We start from the raw sequence: 13,107 nt of genomic DNA, 5'->3' as shown, positions 1-13,107 counted from the left end.
GGAGCCTTCAGCCCTGTTCAGTTATTTTCGAGAACTTGAGCACAGCCACTGTGGCACTGCCTGAGCAGAACCAGCATCATCTCTCTCCTGACAGCTCAGTTCCTGCTCACGGACACGGATGCTGTTGATCCATAACAAATAAACCCTTACTAGGAAAACCAGCAAGAAGTACCCGCAGTCCTGCACGCGCAGGGAGACAGGGCAAAGGATGCTCAGTAGAGACAAGCTGCAGGCTCATCTTTACTGCTCAGCTGCATCCGCATCAGGAGCACTTTGCAGCTACAGACCACCAAATGCAGTGCTCCTGGTCTTCAAAGTCTAAAGACTAGTTTATCCTCCCAAGGAAGAAGGTTAACTTTCACCTGCAGTTTTTACAAAGATAACAAGCAGCACAGAGCTGATGTCTAGCTCCCCGACTCTCTGCAAGGCTCCCTCCTGTCAGCACAGGGTTCCTCAGGTTGCTGCTCGCCCCAGAACTGGGGGTGCATTGCCGCACGCCCTCCCGGTGACAGACGAGACACAGAACCACCACCCCCCCCTGCTTGGTTACAACCCACTATTGGTATTTATTTTAATCACAGTAACCACATGGTGCAACCGAAGTGCCAAAGCGTGTCTCGAGCCCGTACACTTAGCGTGGCAGGCTGGGGACATCGGGGGTCTCTTTCTGCAGTGCCCTGTACCTGCAACTGTTCAGCATCTCTAAGTTTGCTCCTGAAGTACCCCTAATCGTAGCGGAGACGAGCAGAGGGGCCGTGACGCCCACGAGCTTGTCCTTCAGCTTGTCCCGTAACCTGCAGTTGTACACTTGCACCGCTGCATTTCACAAGTCACGCACTCTAACAGCTGTTGGTTCCCCTGCTCCTAAAACAGCACAGCTTGCACCAAACCATGGCCTCAGTAATTATTTTGCCACTATTCCATGGAGAGACTCAGAAATATTGCAGAAATGGCCTCTGCAGGACATGCGGGGAGATGTCTGCAGACAGCACACGCAGGGCTGACCGTCACCAGAACTCCCCAGCCCCCCTTATCTCATCTGGGATGACGGTGCCCTAATTTCCCAGTCAGTCCTGAAAAATAAAACTCTGGAGTCTTGACTTCAGGGTACGATCCAAATCCACCAGCTACAGCTGCGATTCATCTGCCAGAGTCGACATTTCAGTGCAGATGTCTGAGCTGGCTGCAGAGACACCAGCAATAATCCCGTCACGGACATCCTAAACCGGCGCGGTTTGCCTGCCCCTGCCCGGAGCGCGGCACCGCGGGCTTCAGGCTCCGGTTAAACGCCATCGCTGCGGACACCGAAAACTCGGGGAGTTAAACCCAACGCACACGCCGCTCCCAAGAAGCGAGCGGCGGCTCTGTCAGCTGCACGGATCCGCTCTCCCCCGAATCCAAGCGGAGCCCAGGTGACTGGCTCGGCTCCCTTTCCCAGGAGTCCAAAAGGAGGGTCCCCAAAACGTGCGACGAAATCCCCCGCAAAGCATTCCCGCTGCAGCGGGGCCGTTGCATTCGTGCCGATTGCACAACTTCTCCGAGACGCGAGGAGCTGAACAAAAACCCTTCCTGCAGTTTAAAGGGACTTTTTAAGGCTCCACACTGCGCACAGAGGCTGCGTGAGAGTTACTAGAAAACTGAATTCAGATGACAGCAAAACCTGGGGTGTAACAGCACTTTGGGGTCTACGTTGAGCTGAGCACCTTTGAAAGCTGCAGCTAACTCGACCCACAGATGACACCAAACTCTGCCTGTTCTCCCTCCCTGAGCATCCCCAGATTTTGGGGCACCGCAGAGCCTTAGGCGTGATTTTCTAGCATAAAACCAGGTCCGGCGAGTGCCCAACGCCCGCCTGGTTCGGGTGTGCCACCCCGGGAGGACGGGCACAGCCGCGCAGCGGGTGTTCGCAGGTGCTCCGTGTCCGTACAGGTGTACGACTTGGATGTTTGCCTTCCGGGGTGTTTACCTCCGGGCTGTGACTGCACACAAGCTTATCTCCGAGGGGACGGGTGTGTTACTCCTGCACACACTGTTATCTTGAAGGATGTGGGCCTTCCTCCGAGGCAAACACCGCATGGGTGAGCTTACCCACGGGCCCCGTGCCTTGGTACCCGTGCCGGCCTCGGCTCCTCGGCTGTCTGCAGCGGTGCTGGGGCGCACAGGATCCCTCCTGCCCTCTCCCTAGCTCAGCCCCAGTCCCTTTTCTGCCATCGAAGCGGGCGGCACTGAAAAATGCACCAGCTCTTACAAGGAGGGGAAGGGAAGGAGACATAGGAAAGGCGGAGCAGGTAGAATGGGGGGATGGTGGGGTCCCAATGGAGGAGTGCTGATCCCACCTGGACGTGTTTGGGGATTCCCCACAACTTCTCTTGACAGAACCACCTCGGGAAGAGCGCCGGTTTCTGCATAAACACCTCATTTCTTACCATCTCACTCCAGCTCTCCTAGTTCACAGAGGAGATGATTAACTCAGCCGATCCTAACGTTCATCTAACAAGGCCAAACCCTCCAGAGAAACCTCCCAGCACATCCTCACCACCGGACCTGTCCTGGCCCGGGGAGGAGGTCTGCCTGCTGCAGTCCAAGGCCGTTACCTCTCCTGGGAAGGGAATAACTTGCTCTCACATCACTGCAGCATCGTTTGGACACCTCCACCTCAGTCTCCTGTGCGTGCACTGGCACTGCTTGGCTCCACAGGGTCCAGCCCCACCAGACGTGCTCTGCGGTCCCCCCAGCACTTCTCCACCGCTCCGTGCCCCTCCAAAACACCCAGAAGAAGCCGCGGCGGAGGCTCCTGCAGCACGGCGAGGGGAAGGACGGCTCCGAGCCTCCCAGACAGCGCTCTCGGCAGTGCCCTGGGACGTTTGCTTTTTTCACAACACCAGGATATTGAGTCACAAGTCAGCCTCCCCGCAGCCTGCGCTCGCCCATGCAATCGCCCGGCTGCTGGGGCGCGCGTCGGCGCTCGTCTTACCCAAGACACGGCTCCGTCTCCAGGCTCCCCGCACGCACTCGACCCTCTCCCCCGGGCTCAGCAGCTCTGAACCTGCCGAAACGAGGAAGTTGGGAAACTCCTCTTCTGGCAGAGCTCCCGAGAGAACACAGCTTGTGTATTCGTTGCCTCAGATCTACCCGGTCTCCTCTAATTTGCCCGAGAGCCCTCGGCCTCTTACGCCCGCAAGTTCAGCTGTCACAGGCTGTGGGAAACCTCAGCTTTGGAAATGCTGCATTTACAGTGATGCAACCCGGAAGACATTTGTCGTGCAAAGTTGTTTTTAAGGGGGCGAAGTGGATTAACCAGCCTGGTTTAGGAATTGACCCTTGATGCAGACGGCAGTGGCCAACTGCCTGCCTTGCAGCCTACATGAGCTGTAACCCTACCTCCCTTCCTCTCCCTCCCCCACAGCCCCGGTCCCTTCGCTCGCACGGTTCCTGCAATTCCTGGCCCTCGGCTTCGATGCGTTGCACAGCTTCCGCCACCATCTGGCCTCCATTTAGGGGAGCTGATGTTTTTCACAGGGCTGTAATCTAAACTTTGGTATTGAGTTTACATCTCGCATACCAGCGTCTCACCGCCGAGCCTGGCCACGCAGAAGGGGCGTCTCGGCTGCCAGGCTCGGCCCTGCCGCAGGGGGATGCGGCATGTCAGCGGCTCCGCGTACCTGGGAATTGTGCTGCCGTGAACGCAGAAGACCGAGAATCGGGGATCCGTATGAACGAACCACCTAGAGATCCAGCGAGGCGCTGACCCTGCCAGTGGGCGCGAGCCGGGAGAGCCCAGCGAGCTGGGAATGAGGTCAGCTTCCCCCCGGGAAGGCTGCAGATGGGAGTCAAAGCCCTGAATCAGCATTATCCACGCTCCCATCTCTAGCAGCAGGAAATTCTCCTAATTTTTGGCCTTCGACCCTACCCCTTATCTCCATCCAGACACTGCAGAGTCTGTCAGGAGAATCGGGTCCTGCAAGCAGCGGTGGACGTTGCTCTTTGGAAGGGGGCTTCTTTTGTGGAGGCAGGGAACGGACACCGAGAGCCACTGGGAGCACGGGAGTGTCCAGTGTAGCATCCCAGGCCTGGTGCTGCTCTGCTTGACCCAGACCGAGCAGATGCAGCCTTTGAAGCCAAGTTCTGCCTCTGTCCCCCCAGCAGCAATCCCAAACTGCCAGAGTCTGCTGCCTGAGCCCCTGCAAGCCATGCCTGTGGAGTAAGGAAGGAAGATGAGACGCAAAGGGATGGTCCTTTCCCACCACCATCTCTGACCGCCCGGCAGAGTCCAGCTTCGAGCTTGCCTCTTTGATGCACAGGCACGCTTGTCCCTCTCCAGCTGCAAATGGACAACCCGGAGGAAAGTTCCCAAATTCTTCTGAAGCAAAGTTTGATTATAAATTTGGCAGAGTTAAAGAGGTTTGAAAAAGCATGAGTGTCCCCCAGTTATGTGTCACACCGGACCATGCTATGAGCAAGCCAGTTGTGTTAGAGCAAGCAACCCACCACCTACCTCTTTACTGGGAGATGGAGTTTGGACATCCCCTTGCCACTACCACCTCCCTAGCACCCTGCCTCCTCTCCCATCATGATTTCTCACCTCCCACACCACAGACTCCTCAGCAATGTCCCTACAGCCCTGGCCAGACAGGAGGAGTCGAGGCTTGTGCTGAGCTCTTGAGGGTTCCAAGTCCCACTTGCTGAGGCAGCTGGACCCAAGTCCCATCTCCGAGAGCTGGAGCTTATGGAGGAGGAGAGCAGATAGGCATTTTATGTTATCTCTGCTGGCCCACTGGGAAACCAAGTTTTACAAGGGCTCTTCTAGGTGGAGAAGAGGAGGGGTACACTGGGGAAAGCCTGGGGAGCTGGAGATGCGAGCATAGGAAGCAGAAGCAAGTCAGGGATGCAGTGGCTTACGCATTGCCCGGTTCACCACTGTTTGCATTCAAAACACAGCACAGATACAATCCGACCAAGCAGACCACGAGCTGCTGCGCTGGTCAGAGGAGGAAATGGTCTCTGGTGAGCCTGAGACCCTGAGCCAGGGGTCTGTCAGCAATGCAACGCGCAGCCCCGCTGAGTCTCTAGGCACCTGTACCGCAGAGGCGAGGCACGCAGGTCTCGCCGCCCGAAGGATCCAACACTCCCAGGAACACGCCGGGACACCTAGTTAGACCGGGCTACTACCAGACTGCTCTCCACCCTCTTAGGCTCCTGCTCCAGCGTATATTAAACAGACATCAAAATGCACAAAGAGTCTTTAGCAGGGAGCTGCTCAGAGCTCTCCCTTCCCAGACCAGCGCCCGGTTAAAGAGCAGCGTCTCCCATCTCACATCCACCTATTCCCCACGAACGGATAGCAGCGTCGCTCAGCCAGGCTGTGACGGATGACGGACCCACCGCACGGTTCAAACAAGGCTCCTGACCCAGCTCCAAGCAGGCAGGGCCACCTGCAAGCAGGCGACGACCGGCCCCTGCCCCAGCACGGGATGCCGGAGCAGCACGCGAATGAGGGCAGCACACAGAAACCCCAGCTGCACCCAGGTCCCCGCCGTGGAAGAGCGCACAAAAGAAAAACCAGTTTAAAAGCCAGCAAATGCAAGGCAAGGTGCTGCCTTTGCACAGGGGCTGGCACGACAGCTCCTCTACGAGACACCGGCCCCGGCTCTCCAGCCCCCACAGTTATTTACGAACTGCGAGGGCTCGCAGCCGCAGCACCGCCCTCCGGCCCTCCTGCCAACACACTTTGCCAATGGGCACAACAATTTTTGCAGGAGTGGTGCTAGCTGAGCCCCGGGCTGCGAGGCCGGTCCCGGTGCCGCTGGGGCAGCGGCAGCCCCCAGGCACCCCCCCCCGGGGCCCCCGCCTGCCCCCCGACACGTCCGCACCAGCCTTCCTCCACCCTCGTCCGCCAGCTGCAAGGTGGGCAGAGCCCCAGCCAGCGTCCAGAGGGGCGGCTCTGCAATCCTGCCGGGCAGCCAAGATGGCTCGGTCCCAGCAATCCACGAGGCTCAGCCAAAACCAAAAAATAATGTTTTCATACTTTGACTTTTCAGGCAGGATTTAGTCATTTGTGGACACGAGGGCTTGGCAGGACTGCGCTGCCTCCACTTACCTACTCCAGTAAGCAGCTGTTTATGACAGCAGAGCCGTGAAGATGGAAGAAGAGAGAAGACTTGTGATTTAATCCAGGTGAATTATTCTTGCGTGATTTATGAAGCATCCAGCATTGATGAGGAAGGGGGGACTCAGCATCCGTGCATGCCCATCGCATCCAGTGCACGGCCAGGGATGGACCCACCGCACGAGACAATGCGTCGTAACACAAACAACTTCCAACAGCTCTGCAATGAGCTGCCTGGACAAACCCAGCAGGGACTTTTGCCCCATCTACCTAATGGCTAAAAAATTAGTTATAGGCAGAAAAGCCAAACCCTCTCTGGGTACACTTGCTTTAAAGAAGCAAGTGGCTGAGTGTGGTCTGTCATACTAGAAAAGCAGGTTCCAGCCCTGGCTTTGTAAGGGTTGTACAAGCCCTGTTTGCTTACCCCTGTACTGGGGCACTTGGAGTCTGCCCGACACGGGCAGGGAGAGCAGAAGTTCAGCAGTAATCGGTACAGGCTCGTGGCAGGTAGTTGGGGGCATCCCTCAGAAATCCTCCATGCAGGGATCCAAGGGTTTGGTCCCGAACTGCCCCAGCCTGGGTCTGACAGGTGGGTTACAGAGCCAGCCTAATGCACAGAAAGCTTTCAGAAAGACTGAAAAAAATCGGTTTTAAAAAGAAACTGTGTTGGCTGAGGCATCTGCACTGCTGTGTCCCCCTGCCCTGGCTTTCCCTTCTCCGGCACCACGTGCTCGGTGCCACCTTTGTGCTCTGCTCCTCCACGCCGCAGCGCTTCGGGCTCAGAGCAAGACCTCCTCACATCTCGGGAGCCAGTCTTTGTGTTCACCTCCCTACCCTGCTTTCACGTTCCCTCTACCACCGAGTCCCCAGGTCCAGTCACCCGTAGTCTCACACCCATGCTGGAAACCAAAGCACAGAAGAGCCTCCTGCTGATGTCCAAGCTTGACATGCCACCTCCATGCCAGACAACGAGAGATAACAGCCAAGCTCACCATGCACAGTGTGGCTGTCCCAACTCAGCATGCAGCAGACCCCCTTCAAAATTCCATATTTAAGGTGGAAAGGGTGTCTGGGTTATTCTTCCCAACCCAAGATATGCAGCCCTGCATCTCCCCTCTCTACTGCAGCTCCCAGGCCAGGTCACAAGCACACCTGGGTGCTTCCAAGCTCCGGAGAATAAAGGGATGCAGTTTATTCATAGGGGTTTGCAGGGAAGAGCTCACATGGAACGAAGGAAACAGCTTCTGCTATGACACAACCTTATTCCGCCACCACCACCATTATGAGCACCTCACCCAGGACCTTACCTTAGTCCTACAGTCACCTTCCAAACATCCCAAGAGCCTTGGCCATCGCTGCTTCAGCGCAAGCCCAGCTCCAGGGAGCCCTAGGGAAGTCACCCACAAGGCAGGAAAGGACCTTGCTGACAACCCACGATCCTGTGTACACCTCAGTACACTCCGCAGGAGCTACATGCCCAGCTCTGGGCAGGCAGGACGGCCTGCAGATCCTCTGCAGAGGAGTCAAAGTGCCAAGAGCCCTCGCATGCAGGAGCCAAGGTCTGCCTTAATCCCCTAATTTTTCTTAACAAGCCAACAGCAAGGTTCTCCCCTGCTACGATGCAAAGGATAGAGCCATCTTCACTTCTCAAGACCATCTGGAAAGGATGGACTTCTGCCTTGCACATGTGTCCTCAATGCCGAAGCCACCAAGTCACCACGTCCCTCTCTTGGCCTCAACACACAGCCTTGGGCATGGGATGAGACAAACTGGGAAGGCAGGTTACGAACGCACGAAGGAAGCTCCACCAACACCCCCAGTTCGCAAGAGCGCGGCGGCTCCCAGCATCGCAACAGCCAAATGGTTTATCCAGCCGCAGAGCCAAAACCTCCCCGCAGCGTCTGCGGAGGGTGCAGAGACATGTTCTCTGAAGACTTTAAAAAAAAAAAAGAGAGATTGCAAGAAGCTACGAGGAGTTTGCCACCACCGTGTCACGTGCCTAAGCCTGCTGCTTCTTCTGATGAGCTCTGGCAACCGGAGGACGCGGGCTGGGAGAAGGACTAGGCTGCAGGAGGGCAGGCAAGGCTCAACATGTGCCGGCACTTCCTCCGAACCACTGAACAACACCAGATCTGTTGGTGAGATCTTCGTCACGGTTAGACAGGGTGCCTCTCTGCACAGAAAGAGGATAAAACCAAGCCTAATCTAGAGTGCCAGAAGACGAGGACAGCGGGAGGAGGAAAAAAAACAAAAAAAACAAAAAAAACTGTTTTGTTCACCTCAGCAAAATATTAGCTCTGGTGCAACTCCCCACCTTAGTGTCAGATTAAAACTTTTCAGGCACGAGCCCAAGGCTTATCTGCTGCTCCACTCCCTTCTCCCGCATTTCTGTTATTAAACACTAACGCTACTTATCTACAAATCCTGCCTCTTAAACCAGCAAAGCCACACCACAGTTCCTGCAGTGTTGACACTCCGCTGTGTCCCTTTGCTTAAGTGGCGAGCCCGAGGGGATGCCAACAGCTCGCTCCCCACAAAAACCATGCACCCTCTGCCTTCAAATCTCAGCCACTGCGCAGGTGCCACCACGCTGTGGACCCCACCACGTTGCTCTGCAGCCAGCATCTGTATTTTCACATGGTGATCAAACCACTCAAAGCATCCCAAAGGCTGCATTCCCACAGGAGCCTATAGCAAAGCCAGCATGGAGCAAGTCTTCAAGGAAAGGGAGTTATTCCAGCGCTGTGCTTCGTGACCAGCGTGGGATAAAGCTCAAAGAGGCACACAGAAGAATTCACTTGGGCAGCGCACGGACCAGCAGCACAAACCCATTAAGCCCCAGCCACTGGCAGGAGAAGTTTTTCACCGAGGAACCTCTGTGCCCTCCAGGCAGACTCCATGCAGAAGTTGTACAGCTGTCCCGAATTTGAAAGACAGATAAGGCTCAAATGATTCATTCAGTGTAAACCTTTATTTGTTCTTGCTTACCCAGAAGAAGCCAGCAGCTGCTAATGCTAAACTGGGCCAGCTCCCAAGCACAGACAAAGGCCTGCAAAAATGGGTTTAAGGAGGAACTGCTTGTTCAAAAAGCAATCCTAGAAGAGGGAGTTAGAAAGAGGGAGTGCAGCGCAGCGCAGGAGGAAGAGGAAGCCAGCGAGCACCTAAAAATAAATTTTAAAAAAAGCAGTCAGGCACAGGACAAAGGCCTCGTCTGCACGTGACTGTTACCCGCAGCGTAGGCAGGATGCGAACTCGGTACACAACACTCACTCCCCAGCAACCCCACGTACAGAGCCTCAACCACCTCCCAGCAAAAGCCATGGCCAGCACCTTTCGCCCCCAGGACAGGCTCCTTTCTCCTGTGCCATAAATCCCCCGGGTGCAGGATGCTGCTCCTGCCCGTGCCCCAACCCCAGCACGCTCTGCCTGAGCCTGGGTGGAAATCCATCTAAGCCCAGCAGAGCTGGCATCAGACAGCTTCTACAATAGTTTGAAAAAGTTAGAGGAATTTAAACAAAGTCTGGAAAACACGATCTCTCCCAAAACGCACTCTCAAAAATAGCTAAGTCCTGCTAAAGGACTAGCGAGGGGTCCCTCTGCATCCATCTACGCAGCACCTTCATCGGCTCTGAGCAAAAGCTGGTGGCTAAATGGCGAGTTCCCAATGAAACAGCCAGAAAAGGCAGAGCAGATAACAGAGGAGCCTGTCCTGTGTTTGCTGGTGCAACTGGGACTGATGCTGCCTGCTCCTCTGCTGTGGCTACAAGGCTGCAGAAACCTCCCACGTCGGCACCGAGCTGAGACCCTGCGTACAGGCGATCAAAACCTCGAAGCCCTTAACCTGCCCCAGCGGTGGCTGTGTCCACACACAGGTTAGAGCTTCAGCTCAGGCCCACGTGTGAACCATTCTCCACGTGCTGTACAGGAGGACACTCCTGTGTATACCTTTAGCCCACCCAACTAGTCAGGATTCACGGCAGGAAAAAAAATCCCCCAAGGATGGGAAAGGCACTTACAGGATGGGCTGAACATCACCAGCGCAGCAGGTATCTTCAGCCTCGGTGCAACACTCTGAGAACATCCAGCTAGTTCCGCTCCCGGGAAGCCACCGCTCCGCATCCCACACTCACTTCTGCTTCACTCCTGCCACCGACGTATCTGGCCATCAGTGCAGCAGTAAGACGCATCTGATAAGGCTGCTTGTAGATGGGTCAGATGCAACAGGCCACTTAAACTCTCACATATTGAGTCATCCCGTCTCCTGAGCCGTCTGCCTCCCCCGGAGCACGCATCGACTCCAGCAACTCTTATTTCATCCTCACGTACATACGGCTCTCTTTTTGAGCACGCAAGTCTGGGGCTGATGAGCAGGGCTCTGCCCAAGCCGTCCCTTCAAAGCTGCCATGAAACACAAACAGAACTCCTGCATGGCCTAAGTTTGCTAGTCTTTACCCTACAGTCCTTGAACTCATGACTACTGAGTAACACGGCTTGCTCAGCTAACCAGCAAGCTAAGAATAGAGACCTTGAAGTGAAACCTACTGGGATTGGCAGCTATTTTAAGCGCACTCAGCCGGCGGGGCAGCGTGACATAAGAGGATATAAAGAGGAAACTCTGCACAACAACTCTCACCTCACCAAGATTAAGATTTGGGTAACAGAAGGTAGAGCCACCGTGCGTGCTTCTGAGGCAAAGCAAACGCTGTGGCGAATCCCCAAGGCCATCTCCACACTGCTTTGCCAGCTCGTTCCTCAAAATCCAAGCCACGCCATCTGTGTTTGCAGCAGCGTGATACCAAGCGGGTTGTCCACGGGCACGGCGGTGCCCTGAGCGCCCCCAGAACCGGCTGAGCCTCCCAAGAACTGCACAGCTGGACCCCAACGGGCACCAGCCCAGGGTGGCCATTGCTTCTCCCCTCCTGGGATCCAGCAAAGCCCCAAGCAAACCGCCTCCCGTGCTGCCCACACCTCCTGCGCGCCGCAGCCCACGTGGAGCCGAGCGTGTTGCTGCAGGCTCAGCCTGTCCAGGCGCCTTCGTGGAGCAGAGATCCTGCTGCAACCGAGAGCTCACACACGGGCTGAGCTGAGCCTCAAAGGGAGCCGGCGCGACCAAAGCAACCAGACAGAGCACCCACAAACCCCAAGCCTGGTCTTTGCTTTCTAACCTCAAGCAGACCCTTGCAGCTCTTCAGTGTAGCACACCCTCACAGAAGAAAGGGCTGCGATCGTGCCCAGTCACCAAATGTGTTTAGGAAAGATCTGGTCCCAGTTAGCAACCAACATTAAGATTAATGTAGGGAAATTTAAACGGCAATACTCAGAGCGTATTTGATTTCAACCCTTAGATACTGGGAAAACAAACATACAGGCTACAGTTTCTGGAAATCAAACTCACCACCTGAAACCGGTCCCTGCAGCAGCGCTCTCTGCTAGTTCACAGCGTGTCCATCTCGTCAGCATCTGCATCTGAATTACTGGTGATGCCAGCATTACTCAAAGCTTACTCCCAGCTTACTCAAAACTAAGAAATGTATTTTGTACTGGATTTTACACAGGAGTAAGTCATAAGCAGGGATTGACAAAGTCTACAGTGCTAAATATTTGAATTCCCCAAACCCACCAGCTTCGCCCGTTACGAAAACATCCTCCAAAACTTACCCAGGGCATCCGAGGGAACACGGCACCTCCAATTCCAGTTGTCATCCAGACAGCAACTGCTTATTAAGGCCTCTGTCAAACCGCCTGTATTAAACCATGGTTTCAAAGAGGCTGAGCACTCTGAATGAAGATCACAAGCCGCAGATTTGCTTAACACTGCAGTTCAATTATTAGAGTGGCGTGAGCCAGCGCTGCTGTCCTCCCTGCCTGCCCCATGGCAGCAGGTGACAGCCACGTGGCTGCAGGGACCCAGACAAAACCCAACCGCCCTGGCACCGTGGCAGGGACTGTCCCCCAGCACGGGGAACCCCTCTTCTGGGACACGGCCACCTCCGGCTGGTGGCAGCTCTGTTCTGCAACTGTGCTTTGAGGGACAGAAATGCCACCAAGGACAAGGAGGATCCAGCCCGTCTCAGCCCCGGAGCAGAGGGGAGCAGCAAGGCCTCGAAGGAGGCTGGCCACAGGCACACGAGGAGTGCCCGGGAGTTTCGTCAGGCTTCGCTGCATCCCTGAGCCACGGGGAACTGCGGCCGCTCTTGGGCTTGGTCTTTGTGGAAGCAATTTTCAAGGCAAATTTTCAAGGCCCACCCTCACTTGGGGACTCCTCTACTGCTGCAGCGAGGTGTTGCTGCAGTCTCGGAAGAAGGAAAAGGAGGCAAGCATGATCTCGAGCTCAGCAGAAGCTGGGAGATGAGCCCCAAGGGAAGCAGAGGCTCCTGCATCCAGGCGCTCTGTAGTGTCTGCAGAAATAGTCAACCCTCCATCCTCGGCATCCCTGGGACAGCAAGGAGCCACGTGCTGGTCCATGCCTCAGCGGTGGGACAAGGACAGAGAGGCCAGAGGACCAAGGGTGAGCCCACACAGATGGCTAAAAGGACACAGCAAAACTTGTGACTGAGCAAGGCAAGGGAAGGGGGAGAACGGTGCTTCTCCTCTGCTCTGGGCTGTCATGGGGAGGGAGGGAGCAGGGGTGCACTTCCACCTCAAAACAACCTCTCTGCTGTGAATATTCCCACCTTCCAGCCACTGGAAGATAACACTGGAAAGCACTGGCCTCTTAAGGGTTGCTGAAGGCAGCTACATGAAGAAAAGAGTCTATGGCAGGAACAGAAGAGACTATTTTCACTTGGTAGTTGCACCCCCAGGCTATGTATGGAAACATATCCTCTGCAACATAAGTGCATCAAGCCATGAGCAAACCTGGAGAATTTACATAAGCCTTGAAGTTTAGGATACGCATAAAGGAAGAAATGCAGAGAGCAGTCCTCACTTTGTCTCGAGTGCTTGCTAGGAAGTGACAATCTCCACATTTTCTGTGCTGCTCGAGGCTTCGCTCTTACGCA

General features: G+C 55.5%; 1 protein-coding gene across 4 annotated transcripts in view; it reads right to left on the bottom strand.

Annotated features, from left to right (window-relative positions):
• The window catches only part of LOC104359821 (histone deacetylase 7), a 63,751-nt gene that overhangs the window by 38,374 nt on the left and 12,270 nt on the right, over positions 1 to 13,107 (bottom strand). Inside the window, exon 1 of one of the 4 annotated variants that reach the window (XM_042796725.1) lies at positions 10,123 to 10,578. The exons of the other annotated variants lie outside the window; for them this stretch is intronic. Within the exon in view, the coding sequence (XP_042652659.1) occupies positions 10,123 to 10,225 (103 nt within the window). The 5' untranslated portion in view covers positions 10,226 to 10,578. Of the gene's footprint in view, positions 1 to 10,122; positions 10,579 to 13,107 lie in introns of those variants that run through there. 4 annotated transcript variants of the gene reach the window in all.

The sequence above is a fragment of the Tyto alba genome, unplaced genomic scaffold, assembly GCF_018691265.1.
Source record: "Tyto alba isolate M040663 unplaced genomic scaffold, T.alba_DEE_v4.0 Super-Scaffold_23, whole genome shotgun sequence".
Classification (NCBI taxonomy): domain Eukaryota; kingdom Metazoa; phylum Chordata; class Aves; order Strigiformes; family Tytonidae; genus Tyto; species Tyto alba.
The sequence above is the reverse complement of the archived record's forward strand: the minus strand, read 5'-3'. Positions and strand labels throughout refer to the sequence as shown.